Source organism: Ammospiza nelsoni, chromosome 4 (genome assembly GCF_027579445.1).
Source record: "Ammospiza nelsoni isolate bAmmNel1 chromosome 4, bAmmNel1.pri, whole genome shotgun sequence".
Lineage (NCBI taxonomy): Eukaryota > Metazoa > Chordata > Aves > Passeriformes > Passerellidae > Ammospiza > Ammospiza nelsoni.
The window spans coordinates 55,584,971-55,603,187 of record NC_080636.1 but is presented as its reverse complement, the minus strand read 5'-3'; the positions used below and the strand labels follow the sequence as shown (position 1 = coordinate 55,603,187).

Sequence of the window (18,217 nt, the reverse complement as noted above, 5' to 3'; positions counted from 1 at the left end):
ACTCCATGCCTTAGCAGTTCCTGTGGAGTTCATGCGCCTAACCCTGAGACTTGCCTGCTCCAATCCCATCTCCTTGTGGCCTCATACTAAGGTGCCATCATAATTCTGTCCCAACAAAAGGGGAAGTGAACTCATCCTTGGAAGGTGCACCTTTCCATGTTCTTTAGTCTGTCCATCCCTTATTACAAGGAGTAAAAGGAACAGGGCACAGGATTCCAGATCTTGCTTTTCCTTGGATGAAGAGGAGACAGGGAGAGGACTTGTAGCAAAAAAATGGCTTGACATGAACCATGAGTCCACAGAGAACTTTACCAGTGCATCTAGATTTCTCGGCTGGTCACTGAAAAATACAGGGACTGCCAGGAGCATTGTTTTGATATGGTATTCTACAAAAACTTTAAATGCTTTTCTCTTAGAAAACTTATTCAATAGAATCCTTATATTGCAATTTATCATAATGTTTGGGTATTGCATAGAACCAAAAGCTTATGTATGAATCGAGCATTTAGGTTTCTGTAGTCACAAAGGACCACACACTATTGAGGGTTCACAGAATCTAAGGAGACAGCAAATTTGGAGTTGTGCATTGCAAACATCAGTATTCCTACAAATATCTTCTTGTGAAAAACATCTGAGACAGACAAACTGCTGGGGGAGAAATAGGTATTTAGCCAGGCACTTCCACTGTCAGCTCCAAATGGGTGCCTGGCTGATGCCAGGTGGGCTGGACAGGTGGAGAAACCTGGCCTTGCATTTTTCTACCAGCAGCCTCACCCCAGCTCCCCTCAACCAGTTCCTTGGTGCTAGGGAACCATTTTGTGGGTTGTTCTTTAATCCTCATAACCAGTGTGTTGCTCTGCCTGTTGCTGAGACAGACAAGCACTGCAGCTTAAAGATAACTTTGAGGAAGAAAAGTCATGGAGGAAGTTACCAAAATGTTAGTGAAACAGATCTGCTTCAATGAGAATCCCACTCAAATCCCAGCTTTTTGGCATTTTGCGTGTGGCTATGCTTGTAATGACTGGTTTTGTGACAGATTTCACTTGGGCTTTCAAAATCAGTTTGAAATAGTTTGGTTTTGTTGTGTTGTGTTTGATTTTCATTTGTCAAGCTCCTGTGTGTAAAATGCAAGCAGATCTTGTTGCTTGCCCTGCTGCAGCAGAGGCCTGGATGGCTGGGTGTGTGTATTCATGCTGCTTCCTACTGTGATCAAGGAATTGTTTGCTGTAGGATTCTTTTACTGTTGATGTAATGTGTTTGGGAGTTTGAGCAGACATGCTCATGGTCTCTGTTGTGTAGTTAAATAGGGAATTGGTTTATATCTGCTACAGAACAATCCACACTATTTAATCACAGCTGAAAGGATGCAGTGTTTTGCAGAATGGGGGGAAGGGGAGTGACAGAGAAGGATTTGGGGTGGGCAAGAGGGGATTGTTGTTCTTATGCTTGGCATTCTCCTTTTGAATATTTGTCACAGAAAGTTTTCGTTTGGAGTTCATGTATTTTTAGTCCCTAGGAGAAGATGAGGTCTTTTAATCTGAATAATCCAGATAGATTGATTTTAGATGTACCTACTGAAATTTGAGACAGTGGCATGAAATCACAGAATTTTCTGAAACAGTGAGACCAGACACTCACTCTGTGCCTGGTGTATGTGACTCTCATGCTGACTGGAAGCACAATTTTTTCTGGTTTTCCATCCATTTATTGCAGTTGGCCCCTACCTTGCCATTTTTCATGGTTTATTTATTTTTTCTCTTTGGGAATTCAGATTTCATCTTTCTTTTAAATGTGATCTGAGTCTGCTTTCCCTTCCACTGTCTTTTGATGACAAGTTTTGAATATTAGTTCTTGAAAATATATCTGGCTTAGTAAATATGCACAGTAATTGAATGCTACAAACCGGCAAGTTGTGAAATAAGGAAAAATAGCTAGCAATATGTAATTTTTCAGTAGTGGGATGGAATTCTAGGTGAAAAGGGTAGTATTTTAGCAAGTATTGTCAAATCCCATGTTTTCAGTTAGAAACTGCAGGATATGCAGCCTTTTATGTTGCCATTATATATGTTTAGGTTGGTTATCTGTAGTTAAAAACACATGGAAGGCATAAAGCTGCCTAGACAGTTGGGGAATTAAATATAGCCTGTAAACCTGTTCCTCTTTAAATTTGTTAGGTTAGTATCCTACACCTGAGCCGGGATTGTATGGTGTGTTGGGGAGACTCTGGGTAGGTGATTTACAGGAAGGGGCAGGAGTTTCCAGCGGTACCATTGGGTCATCTGAAACTGTTGGTATCAGCTACTAGGCTCCAGACCATAAGCATTGCTTGTGGAACTCTATTTTCCATTTCCAGCAACAACTTTGGAGCATTTGAGACATATGACAAACTTACCAGTGATGAGTGACAGTACACCTTAGGCTCTTACTGCAGCTCACTGCCTCAAGATTTTATTCTCTGGGCTTTGGAGAGAAGCACACAGAGAAGCCAGTGCATCCTAATAAGAAATATAAATTGGCATGAGTGCTCAATCTGACAACATTCCATAGAAAGCTGGAATAATTAAGCAGACACATGGTGTATTTGTTCCTGAGCTTATCGAATGGATGAAGCTTTCCTTTGCCAGAATATTTAGGGATGCAGTCTTCAGTTTTCAGATGGTTTTGGACAACAGAATATTATGTTGTTGTGTGGTGAAAATGGATTAGTTCTTTCAAAAAATAATGAAGCATAACCTTGTTTATCTGGGGAAAGAAATCTTTATTTTTTTTCTGGGGATGTAACATGTGGAGTGCTGTTAACAGTTTTATTTTGGATTTTAACTGCAAGGAGAAGCTGTTCCATAGCTACCTATCAGTTCCATAGCTGTTTTGCTTGTGTGCATATTTGCTGGCAGTGGTCTCATAATATGGTTATGAGATGCTATCAATCAGCTATTAACAAGATCTTGACAGGTTTAAGTCATGAAGCTGTTGTTAGAAAAGGAAGCTCTTCTTCATTTTCTAACAACAGCTTCATGACTTAAACCTGTCAAAATCTTGTTAATAGCTGATTTATTTTAATAAACCTGCAACTACTGATTGATATGTCATATTTATAAACAGCAAGCTCTTGTCTATAGTATGTGGATTAATGCTAGCTTGTTAAATTTATGGATGTAGAGCCTCTGATATTAATATGGATCATTATTTTCTTAATCTGAATTTTTCTGGAGTGAGTACTCAAAATTCTTCATTGCCATAGGGAACATTTTGTATTATTGATATTTGATGGGTTCTGCTAATGCTGGAGAATTTTTGTGACTGAGGGTTGAACATGGATTATTACTACTCGAATGCTGTATGCATGGAGAAGAAAAGATGTTATTTAGTCTCACATCAGTCTGTTTATTTCCCAGGTAACATGCATGTGTCACTAGCAGAGGCTCTGGAGGTTCGGGGGGGACCACTGCAAGAAGAGGAAATATGGGCTATTTTAAATCAAAGTGCAGAGAGCCTTCAAGAACTATTCAGAAAAGGTAAGCATTGTTTAAGACTGATAAATACAGTCTAACTGGAAACATCTTGTTTATATTAATGTGCCTTATAAATAAACTGCCTTGTCCTTCTAGGCTCTAAATCCAAACAATACCTTGCTCCTAAGTTACCTCTGGGTCAGTGCCTCTCTGCACCACAGCCCAAAGGTTGTTTTCAGCCTTCACTTCATGTTCTGCCAGAACTTGTGACATATCCTAGTTCTTGTGGTGGTAACTTCAGTTATTTTAGACCCATTGGAGTGAGATGGAAACATAGGAAAAAAAAGTGATAAATAAGTCTGAGACCACTGGATCACTTTGGTACTTAAGTGGACATGGAAATGGGTACAGAACTGTGTAGTCATGACCAGTGTGTTCTGAAGAGATTTGCTCTCAAAGGTGAAAAACAGAAAACTTCACCAGAGGGCTAGGTATGATTCCCCAAAATGCAAGTGGCAGCACCTATCTATCTACTGAAGGAATGTGGTGCAGTCTTGTCTTCAAAGGAGTAGAAGTATTTCTTCTCCTTCCCCCCTCCCACCTCAGTAGGCGCCAAGCTCAGCATCTGCAACACTGCTAATAATACACATTTTAGCACAAGGTCTGAATAAGGAACTTTTCCCCTTCCTTATGTTTTCCTTTCTTTTCTTTATAATCTGCAAGTCCTTAAGGCCCATCCCTCCCTTTCTTTTTTAATAGCAATAAATACTTAACCCACAGATTGAACTTCAGTAACATCTTTAACTTGTTCTCAGATAAAGTATATGTTCCCATGATGCATCCTAGTATTTCAGCACCTTTATGGGGGGGATCATCCCCTTATAGCTAAGCATGCATATGTAAGCTTATTCAGTTTTATTAATGGTAAATCAAAGGCTCACACTTTGGAAATAGTCATTGTTTTGCCACATTAATATTCAAGGGGAAAATCTTTATTATTTGGGACAAAATATTTTGTATTTTTTGCAAGTATTTTGTTTAGAATTTTATCAAGATTCAGCATAGAAGTTGTTTTGGGCTGTTTTTTTTAAGATTTGGTTTAGACAATCTATTGAATCAGACACTACCTCTGTCTTATGCATTGCACAGCCTCTGAGAGTGGTCCCTGTTGGATGCTTCACAGGCTCCAGAGAAGGCAGATGTGGGCAGAAGCTGCCATATGGTGCCCGATCTCTGATCACACTTCACTTAGCTTTACAAATAGGAATTTTATCAACTTCTCCAACATATTTTTTGCCAGGTGAATTATAGGTAATTTTGACATCCCATTCAAATTTACCTTCTTCCCTTTACCAGTGTTCTCACAGCCTATGTGTAGTAAAAAGCTTTCCTGATTAGGAGTGCTGAGTTTGTTGTTGCAGTTTGAGCAACTGACCTGTCCTGCTGATTCTCATACTGCAAGAAAAGGAAAGCTGGCATCTGCTTTCCTCTCTTTCACTCTTTGTTGTCTCTTAGAGACAGAAGAATTATTTCTTTTAAAAGGGCAGATTGTTAAGACCTTGACTTAAGAGGGATCTTGAATGATTAGAGGTTTGCTCTTGTAAACTTTACAGGAATTGACACATGGAACTCCATCTTCTAATCCACCTGCAAGATCACAGTTGTATGAGCACATAGTAGTGGTTTCACTACTAATTTTCCACTTAAAACTTTATCCTAGGTCTAAATGTTTTTCTAGAAGGGCGTCTCCATTGGAAATGAGAGCTCACCCCTTCTTGTCCTGAGAGTAGTGCAGAAAAGTTACCATAATCTCCATGAAGACTGCATGCAAGCATTGACAGTGAGAACACAGTCAGCCCTCCTTCAGAAGAACAAGTACTGAAAGATGAGAGCACAAACCAGAAATCTGCCCCAGGACTTCTGATATGTGTTTTTAAGGCAGGGGAATGTTTGCCAGCCAAGACTGGCTAAGGTGGCAGAAGCTTATGATCTTACTTCCTATCCATGAAGACCAAAACACAAATTCAGATAAAAATCAGTGCCAGAAGAATCTGTCTCTTTTTTGGAGATGAAGCTGTTTTATTGAGTTGTTTTTCTGCTAGTTCAGCAAACCATTTTCAGTTGCATGCTATTAATTAGCCTGGGATATAGCCTTTGGTAAAATGCACTTCAGGAGACACTCAAATGAAAGAGCTTTTCTGTGTAGCTAAGGTTGATAGAGGTCATCTAATTCCTCCCAGCAAGAGCTGGATAACCAGACAGTCTTTAATGAAGGTTGTCTTTTCTCAGGAAGCAATCTAGAAACTTTTTTTGTCATCTTGAATATCAGTTTCCATGCTGGGTTATGAAGGTGGTGTTGACATGCAGGAATAGAAAAATGTGGTGGCTCCTCTAGGCTTGTCTGACTCAGTTTTGCTCTTTGTACCAAACAGGGGATTCTAAAGAAATCTTGTTTTCCTTGGTCAAATTTCGGGCCCATTTCTTCCATGCATTTGGTGTGGAAGAGCTATTTTATGGCAGAGAGTTTCCAGAATTCTTCAGAACTGACTGATCACTCCTGGGCAGAGGGAGCTAGGGCAAGCTTTTAGCTTCTGCAAGATGACAGCATGTTCAGCTTTGACCAGCTCTCAAAAGTGCTCTTCCTCCCTGTACAGAGTCCTGGAGTCCCTGAACACGCTGTTCTGTAACAAAAGATAAGCTTTGCTGAGTGTTCTGTAAATTTTTTATTAAAAAAAAATAAATTAGGCATAATGTTCAATAGTGTGTGCACCAGCTGTTTTGAAATGAGGGAATAGCCAACTTTTAAATTGCCATCTGCTGGCAGCCTCCTCACACCAGCCCAGGAACCAGAGACACTTAAAGGAGTTACCAGCCCAAGTAATCATTTATGTATGTGGTTTTGGTAGTTTGTTTCAAGTTGGGAATTTAGCTATCCCTCAGTCAACTGAGAACCTGTTTTTCAATTAATTTCTTACTTTAACTAGTTTCTGGAAATTAGAAAAAAAGTCCAGAACAAGCTTTTGTTACAGATTTGAGGACTTCTCAATATATAGAAGTTGTGCATGTCTTTTTGTGAGTCTATCTTCTTATCCATCAAAGCACTGAATAAGAGGAGCACAGGATGAAGATCCATTGTCTTCATGGTTAACTGCATATCAACATCACACCTTATTCAGCAACAGACACAGAAATGTGCATGTTTTTATCCCTCTTTGTATTTACAGTTCTAACAGATGTTAAGCTCCTTAAAGATACTTCACACGTTTATTTCTAGCATTATAAAAAATGAAAGCTTAGATTAAAGTGCCCAGTTGGTAATCAGCAGTTTAGAAGATCAGCTCTGGTAGCTGTCTTGTCAGCAGCTTATAAGCTGTTAAATGAAGGAGAAAGGCAATCTGGGACTCAGTTGCAGACCTGACATCAGTTGCACTGGCAATGTTGAGATTAATCTGGAGATTTGAAAAGGCCGATACCAGACCTGCCCTTCTCTTACATCTGTTTAATTATCTGCAATAACTATTTTGTTGTTGAAAGGGTGTATCAGCTGTCTCAGACGTGCTGTATCTTGCACTCAGAACTCCATGAGGTCAAAGAAACAAGTCTTTGAAGTAATCTCAAATGTGAGTGTATAAGCATAAGGAGAATGCTGTGCTCGCTGCTGCTGAGAATTATAAAACAGGCGTCCCTCTAATTTGCTCGGTTTAACTGGAAAAGATTTATCTAAACTGGAAACTGGAAAAGCATTCATATGTCACTTAGGCCACTCCTGTTCTAAAGTGTGTGTTGAGGATTCTGAAAATAATTGGACCTTAAGCTTGGAGACATGTATCTAAAGGAAGGGGAAGAGAAGGGGGAAAGTGAGTCTGATATTAAAAAGACAGGTTGAGCAAAGAAGGAAAGTCTTTGCAAGTTGAATGTCTTGCAAATTTGCTTATGGGAAATTATTTATGTAAAGAAAAGTTATATCATCTGAAAGTGGATGTGAAGAAGCAAGATTATGGTTTTCAGGGACCTGTAAATCTCGTTGACAGTCAGACTCCTGGAGCTGCTTTGCTTGAGTAAGTGTAATGAAAAGAAGGAAGGCGAAGTGTGAAATGTGTTGATGGGGACTGGTGGTGAGTCCAGAGTAATCACGGACCTAGTTGGGATGGAGCAGGAAATGGATTGGTTTGGTTGACAAGAAGAAAAATGCAATAGGAAGGGGTAAAAACCCAAATTCTCGTTTCCCAGCTCATCCTTGCGATAAATGATTGCTTTTCTCCTTTCCCAGTAGCTTTTGGAGAATGATTTTCCTTTTTTCATCATCTGGTGACATTTGTTCTTTCAGTTGCTGAGAAGGAGAGAGATTGGGCTTTTGTAATTTTATTGGGATTTTAAAAAATGTTTAGTTTCTATTCCTCATCTGCTCCTCCACCTCCACCCACCCTACTCCCAGCACAGAGGCTCAGTGACTCTGCACTCTTGGCAGAGCTGTGCTGATGTGGTCAGCACCACAGTGAAGTGCAGTGTGTTGTTTGGCTGTGGGGCAGCTCAGGAGCAGAAACTGATCTCAGAAATGAATTGTTCACCCTGTTTCTTTCTCCAGTACCCTCAGGAAAGAGTGCATTTCAGTTTTCCAAGGGCTCCGTGTCCCATCAGAGCTCTCCTATCCCTGTGTGCCAGAGGGAGCAGAGACGCTGCAGCGCTGCCTGCCCTGCGCAGCAGGCGTGCAGGGACACGCTGCACCAGCCCAAGGACGAGAGCATTTCCAGCACAAGTGGTCCTGGGTGCTGGCATCATCCTGCAGCATTCCTGGCCAGGCTGCAGGGGAGTCACTGCTCTGGCTGCCTCCAGCCTGGCCTGAGCGTACAAATGTTCAGATTACTTGTCTCAGTGAGGGCTATGGAGGGAAACAAAGATGTGTGTTGACAGCCTTGTATATATTTTTGGGTTGTTCTGTGCTTTTCAGAGATTTGTGTGTGTCTCTGTGTGTTCTGTGCTAATGGCTGTAGCCTAAGAGAGAAGTGAGGGAAAAAGATCCTGAAGGACTGACTTGACTGTAGCTTGGGAATTCAAAATTACCTGGCATCAATAATGTAAAATAGATCCATTTCAAATATTTCTTGGAATGTGGTGGGTCTTTTTCAGGCTATTTGTATGCTGTTAAAGCACATAAAGGATTCTTTTGCTCTCTCATTTGTTTGGCAGATGCTCTGTAGCTGAAGATTATTTCTGTTTTTATTGTGTTTAAAGCCAGTTCACTCTCTCCCTTTAAGTAAGACCACGCTATTTATCTCTATCTTGGCACTGCTTGAAATGCTGTGCTCTCACAAGTGTTTTGTTACCCACTTGCATAGTTCTGGAGTTAACTCATAAGGCTGGCAGCTCTAGCACAGTTGAAAGCCCAATGGATAGAAAATTGACCAGGAGCCATATCCTGAAATCCAGTGCCTTTAAAAAAGGGGGTTGAAATCCTTGGGTTTGTTTTTTTTTTTGGTCATTTTCCTCAGTACTTTCAGGAGTATGTTACCCTTACTGCTCCTGTAAATGATTCTGAAAGCCTAAACAGAAGATGACATTAATATTATCACTGGAAAATAGGTTCTTTTGTTTTCCTACAGTTGCTGGCTGTTTGATGCATTGCATCTTTGCTACTTTTTTATCCATGGTGCAAACACATTAGAGTAGTGTTACTAAAATGTATTTCCTTAGGAATAGCTACCTGGTTGGAGCTTTGAGATAGTTATTTTGGTTTATGATGCATGCCTTAAGGAAGAAACTGGAGAATTAATTGTTTTATCCTCATCCTTCATAATAGTAGATGAGATTCCCTGGAGTTGGGATGTAGGCACTGTGATCTGCTACAATAGTTATAAGCTACTGCAGGAGGAAGTTGAGAAAGTGTCACTAAAATGAGCCTGGCGAAATCAGTCCTTTTTTAAAGTTCCTATTTATCACATTAATTTTACAGTCAGACTCTATGTCTATAGGGGACAAATGCTCTAAAGTTTGTTGAAATTAGTATTGTGAAGACTTGAGAGTAATTTAGGGGGGTTAATTCTCAAAGCTAAATCAATTTTTTGTCTTCGTATGTTTCAGAATATGAAGAGTTTTTATGTATTTCAAGTGCTTGTTATATAAAATGTTAAATTAAGATTAAAGCGTCTACATTTCTTAAGGCTCCTGAGTTGGGACTCAAAAGGTGAAATCTTAAAATATTATAAGATGTTGGTTGTTTAGGGTTTTTATGTCAGTGGTGGATGCACACAGAAGGGGTGCAGAATCCAGTAGTTACCCACAGGACAATTTTTGAAAGTCTAAGGCCAACTAAGATAGTCTTCCTGAAAATATTTCTGGAAGCTTTGCTCTATAGTGTGTTATTTTCTTGTTATATATTATAGAATGGCCTGTCCATCTTTGTTTGTTTTTTTTTTTTTTTGACATCTGAACTTGCTGCCACAGCAGCGACCAGCACTTACTCTGTTAGTTTCAGAGGAAGTGGGGTTAGAAAATGGAAGGACTTACTTGGGAGATCCTTTTACACCTGATACCTGCAAGCAGTAATTTAATACATTTCCTAGGAGATTAGAAATAATCTAGATTACAAGATAGTTCATCTGTCTAGGAACCAGCACTGTAGGAATATCCTGAGCTGGAGAATGGAAAATGTTAGTGATGGTGTTAATGGAGGAAATTATTTCCCTGCTGGTTTTGCTTACTGTATCAAGGGAAAAGGATATATTGTTCAAAGGTGTGTTTCCTCAGGTCTTTGATACATTGTGTAGCAGAAGGCTATGAAAAAATAAAAGTTAACATTTAGTTTTACTTAGTGAAATCTCATGCCTCCTTCAGTGAAACTGGGTTGATTCAAGTAAAATATTTTGACTTAAGGAAATGGTCTTTTTTCTGTTTTGTTTATTTTTTTGGGTTTTTTTGGGGTTGGTTTTTGTTTTTTGTTTTTTTTTTAGTTAGTTTGACTGCAGTATCATCAGACATCAAAAACCTAGCTGGCAAATTGCATATCTTGGTTACTTTTGGTTCTGCAATTTCAGTGCTTGCTTTGAAATGTTCAGGTATTTGTAATATTTTTTCACTTTAGGCTAAAAAGGACTTCTGTGCCCCAAAACTCTTTTGTTTTGTCCCCTTCTGTTAGCCACTCTAATGAGTATTTTCCTTCCCCACTAACTTTGTCTACTCTCTTCCAGGCAATTGCTGCTGCAGTAGTTCTATGTTAGAATAGGAGCAAACCCCATTGTAGGAATGGAGTTTGGGACGGAATTCCTGTTGTAGGAATTAGCCTTAATGACATGTGCACTGCAGAAAGGGAACATTTTATGTGTCAGCTGTAACATAAATGAAATAACATCAGGACAGGGGATTGTGAGTATTTTAGCAGGCTCTTCCTAAGCTTGCTGTTATGAGTAATAGTGAAGAATAGTCATAAAAGATAGGTGTTACTCCCCAGTGTGATTAAAATTGAGGTGGTTGTTGTGGTTATGAAACACCACAGGTGGAAAAGGAAGCATGAATCTATTCCACTAATAGTATGCAGGCTGATAATAAACTAACATCCAGCAAGGGCATCAAACAACATTGCTTCATTTTCAGGGTGGTTTTTGTTTTTCTTTCCCTTTTCAATTACAGCTGATCCTGCTGCTCTGGAATTCATCATTTCTCCGTGGTCTCTCCTGTTGCTTCCATCTGGCAGTGTGTCATTTACTGATGAGAATGTGTCCCAACAAGACCTGCGAGCGTTCACAGCACCGGAGCTGCTGCAGAGCCACTCGCTGTCATCCCTGTCAGACCTTGAGAAGGTACAGTGCCTCTTCCTTGGCAGACAGCTCTGGTGTTTTGTTGTTGATCCCTTCACAAAATAGCTTTAAACTGCCCTTTTTGTCTCCCCATGGTTTGTGATTCATGTAATTTCTTTTGTGAGGTGGGAGAGGGATCCTCCTACTTTGTTTTTTCTGGTTAAAGTGGAATAGTGATTATAGTTGTATGCAGTTGGGAGGAAGAGTCTGTACAAGCCCTGGCCACATACATACTTGGGCAATGGCTGCACAGAATTGCCATTTTTCCCATTAAACTCTTTCACAAGAGTAAATATTCAGACAGGTAAGGTTTGTGTATGTGGTCTCCTCCAGGTCACTGACAGGTACAGTCAAAATTATTATCCTCTCAGCTTTCTTCTTGACAAAAATTTGTTCTGAATGGTAACACTTGCCTCAGGAAACCATTCTCTTGACTTAGGCAAAGATATTTAGTGGTGGGAGTGAAAAGGAAGCTGAGCTATTTCTATCTCCTTGGCTTCCCTGGGTCAATAATCCTTAGAGGGGAGCTCGCCACAGACAGTGCTGTAATCTGGGAACAATTATGACACTTGGCAGTGTTCCTCCAGGAAGAAACAGCTCTTACTTCAGAGGAAAGTGGTATTGGCATGAGTTGCTGTTGTGTGCACAAGGACTATTAAAACGTGTTTCTGTGTTGAATATTTTGTTTCAGCAGCTTTTTATATATAGTCCATTTTCTTCAGGGCTATATCACTGAACACCTACTGAATATCCACAGTACTCCCAAGCCTGTTAGACATCCTTCTTGCCCTGCATATTGTCAAAATTAATGGTAAATAAAATATGTTTACAGTTTTGTCTGTGGCGAAACTATAAACAATTAGAAACCTAGGCTGAAAGTTCTGATAGAGAAGTAAAAATAACACTGACATCAATGAAGTCTCAGGTTCAGTTATGTAGGATGCAGCTGCCAAATCCTGTAGTCATACTGTTGGAGTTGTTTGTTTATTTGCTTTTAAGAGGGACGACACTTTTGAAGACAGTGATGTTACCTCTAGTGCCAACTCTGCATGTACAAAGTGTACATTAATGTACAAAACTGACCTTTAAAAATGGCAGAAAAAATAGTTCTGAAGTGACAAGCTTGTGACCTTGGTCAGAGCTGATTGCATTCTTTGTTCTCTGCCAGTATTCAATATGCTACTTTTTCTCTTTTTGAAATAAATGGAGGACTGTTACTATGAAAAGCCATGCTGTGATGTTTCTTAATCTTTAGGAGGGAAGCACTCAGAGGGACCTCTGTGGCCTGTAAATGCCAGCACAGAGTGTGTCAATAGGCCATGAGCAAATGCTGGCACTCTGTGCATGTGCAGGGCTGATTAATCCTTGCTCATTTGGGCTGTGTGAATTTCTGCCCTGCTGTCAGCATACCCCTGCTGGCTGGATGGAAGGTGATCCACTTAGCTGCTGATGTGGAAGAAGGAAGCTCCCTGAAACATAGCTTTGTACAAAAACTGGTGTCCTTTTGTGGCTTTATTAGTTGAGGTTGGTGAGGGTGATAAATAGCTTATATGTGCACCCCTCTTTTCTTCACTGCTTCCCTTTGCATTCCTGTTACTCTCTATCAGGTGTACACTGGTTCTTTGTAAGGAATATGTTGACTGTGTGCTTCTTAGATCACAGCATCAGATCTTGCTTTGCTGACTGTGGTAAATTTTTACATGTTAAACTTTTTTTTTCTTCTGTCACAACCGGCTGTAATTCACTGAATTAATTTTGGAAATTGTTGGTGTTTTCCTTTTAGATTGTTCTACTAAAAGCTGCTGAAGGCAGAAAAACACCTTGTTTTTTAAGGCTTTGTGTCAGAAAGTGACAGGCTTACCTTTGCCTTTTCAGTTATGATTGTACTTGCTATTACAAATTAATAGTGTATTCAAGGAGAAATACTAAAAATAAATTATAGTCAGTAAAAAAATACCCCTTTTATTCCAAGGCACAGTCAATTTGAGTCCAAAATATGTCTGAAGTAATTGCAAGCTTTTTTGGAAATAGAGTAACCAAAGCATTCAAAATTAGAATGGAGATTGATTTGGGAAATTAATTTCATGTTGATCTATTTATTGGGGAATATATTTTAAGTACAGTACAAACATCAATTAGAATTTTTGAATAAATGTTTTTATTTTGAAAGCTGTTTTCAGATGGATTAGTAGAGTAGCAAGTTTTAGTTAAGAGGACTGATTGCACATCTCATTTTTGGAAATATCTTTGGGTATTTTGAAGCTCAGAATCATAGAATGATGAAATACCCTGAATTGAAAGGGATCCTCAAGGATCATCAAATCCAACTCCAGATTCCAAAGAGGGTAACCCAGAAATGTATCTGACTGTTGTCCTAATTTTTCTTGAATACTGACAGGCTTAGGACTATGACAGTGTCTCTAATTAGAATTAACTAATTTTATAATAGTCTTTTTAATTGCTGTTCTTGCATTATTGGGGGACTGAAAGAGTTGGAGAACTTCCGTTTTTGCTTAGTTGGGGCTTTTTCTGGATTGGTTTTGTGTCTTTTGTGTTTTGTTGGCTTTTTCTGAAAAGGTTTTTTTGCATTCATTATTGCCATGAAAGCATATTCACCTTTTTCTGTGTAGCTGTGGTATATCTTAATATGTAAGAAACGCTTTGTAGCTTTTCAGTTGAAAGGCTAATGGAAAATAAAACAGATAGGGAGCAATTTTCTCAGTATTTGAAAAGGAATGTTTCTGATTGGATAGGGCAGTGGTATTGACTTAGAACTCTTGATGCATTTTTCTGACTGCTGTCCTAATCTGTTCAGATTTTTGTCAATTTATATATCTAGAATTTAAGTAAGATGTTTTGCTTTTAGTTGGTAAAGAGGCTGAAGAAGCTTATGTGAACTTTTAATTTATTGCTGTCCTTGTAATTGTTGTTCATTGTCTTCAGAATTATTCAATATATTTGTTGCTTTAAGTACCATAAATAATACTAATAATATGGTATAACCAGTGTATATTATTTACAGTGTATGACCAGTGTATATTATTTACACAGTTTAGAAAAACTAAAACTGCTTTCTTTCTACACTTACCTGTTTTATTTTGACAGTCAAGCACATGCTGGCTCTGTAGGTGTGCTCTTAATTCTGCAGTATTTAAAGGGTTTATTCCCTGTACTGATGGGTGTATTATGTTGAAGATATGTTAATTGTTAATTATATGTGTAATGGTTAATGTATTTTTACCTTCAAATATCAGTTATACGTTAAGGTACTGCTTTCAGTGTTTATATTCTTTTGTTCATTCCTTCTTTTTCCTTTGATCTCAATCTTTGTAATCCCTGCTTGAGTCGTGCTGAGTCTGCCTTGCCTTCAGACACAGGTTTTAAGGATCCTTGGACACAACCATGCAGTGTTTACCCCACACAAGGCTGATTGTATGGATTACATGAGTTTCTGGCTTCAGTGTAAGATGAAAGCTTAAAACTGAGCAGAGAAGATGGGGGCACTGGTTGGATGCTGAATGTTTTGTAGCAGTAGGATTTGCTCCTCTTAACCTTATGTAAAGGAGAAGCGGGATGTGAAAGACAGCTGAGCTTAAATACTAGAAATGTATTTCTAAGCAAAGTGTTGTTAAGTTAGTCGCTCTCCTTTAAGAAGTCTGCTTTGAATTCCAGTCTTGTTCCATGAGTTGACAGATATCTTGTGTCTTGTGGCAGGTCCATATCTATTCTCTTGGCATGGCACTCTTTTGGGGAGCTGACCACGAAGTTCCTCAAAGTCAGGTAAGTTTAGATTTGGTTTTCTTTAACATTGCGACTACAGACTTGATGTTGTTTGACTGACTCTGCATTTGAGTTTGCATGGCTGGGTGTCATACTGAGACACTAAAGAGTAAGATGCCTTTCCCAGAATTTTACAGAATGGATCAGGTTGGAAAGGACCACAGTGGGTCCAACCTCCCTGCCCAAGCAGGGTCATCCCAGAGCACATGGCACAGGATTGCATCCAGATGGTTCAGTGAGGGAGACTCCACAGCTTCTCTGGGCAGTCTGTTCCAGTCACTGCCCAGTACAGAAGTTTCCTTTCCCATATTTGGAGCTTTTTCTTGTGAAGTCTGGTGTTGTCTTGCAGGGAGAAGGTGCTGATAGCACGTTTGTGTTAGTTTCCATGAAGATACATCTGGGCTGGTCTATCCTGTAATGCCACAGGCTGAAAGACAGTGGTTTAAGCTGCTGACAAAGGAGAAAATAAGTTGTTTTAGTTTAGGCTCATATAAAAATAAATATTGAAGTAACAATGTTGCTTTACTCATAATAAACTTGTTCTCCACACTGCTGTAGATTCTGTGAGTCTGGATTTGGCACATATACATACTTACCTTTCACAATGGCCAAGAAAGGGTATGAATTGTGTGGAACAGGGAGTAGACTCTTGCTATTGATTTGTCAGTCAGTGCAGACACAGTTGCAGACTGCTTAGAGCTGAGTGTTATTGCTCAATGTGGTTATTTTACACACCCAGCAGAACTCTTAGACTGTCCTGACAAAACTGACTGAAGATGAATGTGATTCATTATTTTCCTCAGTGCTCCTTCCCTGCCCCCAATTAAACTTTAAGAAGTGAATATCTAGAATAGTGAAAATAAGATGAAATGCCTCTGAAAAAAGCATTTAATGATGCACTTGCAGCTGTAGATGAAGCAATTTGTGGTTTGAATTTATGTTTGTTCCTACTAGTTGATGCTATATATAAGACTAAGGAAGAAAATTTTGAAAGACTTCAGTATTTTAAGCATTTAGTTCCTGATATTTTCTTTAACAGAGTGGTAGTTGGGATCTCAGTTGTACTTACCTGGAAGTAGTTGCCTGAATGCAGCTAAGTGAGGTAGAAAACTTTGGAGCTCTGGCTATTTAGGGTTACCTGGTCATAATGCCTACTGTGCCTGTCCCAAAATCCCTGGAGTTTTCTTAGCTACCAGGGCTTTTATGTTTCTTTGCTCTCCTGTACAGTAGGAGATGAAAGGAGCAGTATTCAGCAGTAGTAGGAGAGTGCCTTAAAGTAGGTGACTTAAAGAAGAAGGTGTAGAGAGGAATGTAGGCGTAAATTTTAGTCCCGGTTTTCTTTGTTTCTTTCTTTGGTGTCAAGAGTGTGGCAGCAGTTTCTCAGTAATGTAGTGGGAAGGCATGCTCTACCTGCTAATGAAACAGTATTTCCCCAAAGACAATGTGGTGAGGGTATGCCTGGAAGGAATTTGCCTTTGGGACGTTGTCATGTGGATCCTGCGTCCTGTGGAGTTAGTGTTGGCAAAAGGACAATCTTGTGGATGGCATTACTATTGTGTATTAATTTGCATGTGCAGATTTTCCCTTTTTTTTTAAATATGTTTTCTGTATTTGTCTGCCTGTGTTGGTTAATGAGCTGCTTCTCTGCTGGAGTGTGGCTGAACAGGAGATTCATATCTTATTCACATACATGATTTTTATTATTAGTTAGTACTGATAAACAGATAGATGGGAAAAGCCTACATTAATTAAATCAGGGTGGTCCAGAATGTCTTTTTTATGGTTCACCTTAAGAGTGCTCACACAGGGAAGATTGAAAGATTGCAATTGTTGGAAGCACTCTGTGATGCAAAAAGCCTGACAGTGTTTGTACTTTGTGGGTGACCACCCACTTTGGGAGAGCTGCGGATCAGAAAGCTCAGGTCCCAAGTGCCTGTGGCACCTGAGAACAAGTGTTATCACTGACTGCTGCATACCCTGGGGAGGGATATTCCACCTTCAGGGTGCTGCATTCACTGAACAACAGGGAGAGCAGAAAGACATCTGGATTTATTTTTTTAGACTGTATGGGTGTTGTCCTGCAGTTATGAAGCTCTGCTTTGTTAACCAGTGGCTTGGTTGTTTTATTCCTTCCTTTTTTGTTGATGCTGTTTGGTGATATCACTGGAATTTGGGAATTTGCGAACACATCTGCTGCAAAATATTGGAGAGGTGAGGAACTGCAGAAAATGACCACAGAGGATTGTACAAAATTATTGTTATGAGGTTTGAATTTTATATTTGTGAGCAGCAGAATGGTCAAAATTAAGGATTAAAACTTCCTCTGAACCTTTTCCCTTTTGCTTTATTTTCACTTATTCATTCAGTGTTTGAAAAAGTATTTGGTGTCTTCACCTTGCAGATCAGGCAGCTTGTTTAGGCCAGGTTGTTGTAGAGTAGGGGTTGAATTCAGAGGCTGAATGCTTCTCTCCTGTTCTACAGCCACTATTTTTTCACCTCCCAGGTGGTGACTTTCAAACTGACACTCAGATAATGTAGTCAACTAGTCTCATGAATAGTTAATGCGCTTTGTTGAGTGTCCTTTATTTCTGAGAGACCCCCAAGTCACTGTTAAAACTAATTCTCCTGTCTCCCCTGTTCTGGTTTGTCACTAGCCCATCAAGCTTGGAGACCACCTGAACAGCATCCTGCTGGGCATGTGTGAGGATGTCATTTACGCCCGCGTGTCTGTACGGACTGTCCTGGATGCCTGCAGTGCCCACATAAGGAACAGCAACTGTGCCCCTTCCTTCTCCTATGTGAAGCAGTTGGTCAGGCTGGTTCTGGGAAGCCTGTCTGGGGTAAGTCTGTGTCAGCATCTGAGGCAACAATAGAGGTGAGCAGGAAGAGAGCAAAAGTGCTAATTCAGAGTCACTGTGCAGTCTTTCTTCCTCTTGTTTTGGTATGTTGCAATTTTGACAAGGATGAGTGATGAAAGGAGAGAACAGCTTCTGTTCCCGTGTAGCAGTTTGTGCACTTGACAGTTCCTCCTGGAACATGCATTCATGAGTTTCTCAGGTCATTTCGTGAACTTTCTTCATTGAAAAAAAAGTAGGGAGAAACAGGAGAACAAGGTGATGAACTGTAGGGCAAGGCTTAGACTTGTTGCTACTTGAAATGCTTCAGAAATGATTGCTGTAAGTTTACTTTAACTTG

General features: G+C 39.7%; 1 protein-coding gene across 3 annotated transcripts in view; it reads left to right on the top strand.

The window, feature by feature from the left end:
• The window catches only part of PTPN13 (protein tyrosine phosphatase non-receptor type 13), a 111,340-nt gene that overhangs the window by 21,878 nt on the left and 71,245 nt on the right, over positions 1 to 18,217 (top strand). For all 3 annotated transcript variants that reach the window (XM_059470737.1, XM_059470736.1, XM_059470735.1), the window contains exons 2-5: positions 3,396 to 3,515; positions 11,076 to 11,245; positions 14,957 to 15,022; positions 17,677 to 17,862. In XM_059470737.1, coding sequence (XP_059326720.1) covers positions 3,401 to 3,515; positions 11,076 to 11,245; positions 14,957 to 15,022; positions 17,677 to 17,862 — 537 coding nt within the window. In that variant the 5' untranslated portion in view covers positions 3,396 to 3,400. The remainder of the gene's footprint in view (positions 1 to 3,395; positions 3,516 to 11,075; positions 11,246 to 14,956; positions 15,023 to 17,676; positions 17,863 to 18,217) is intronic.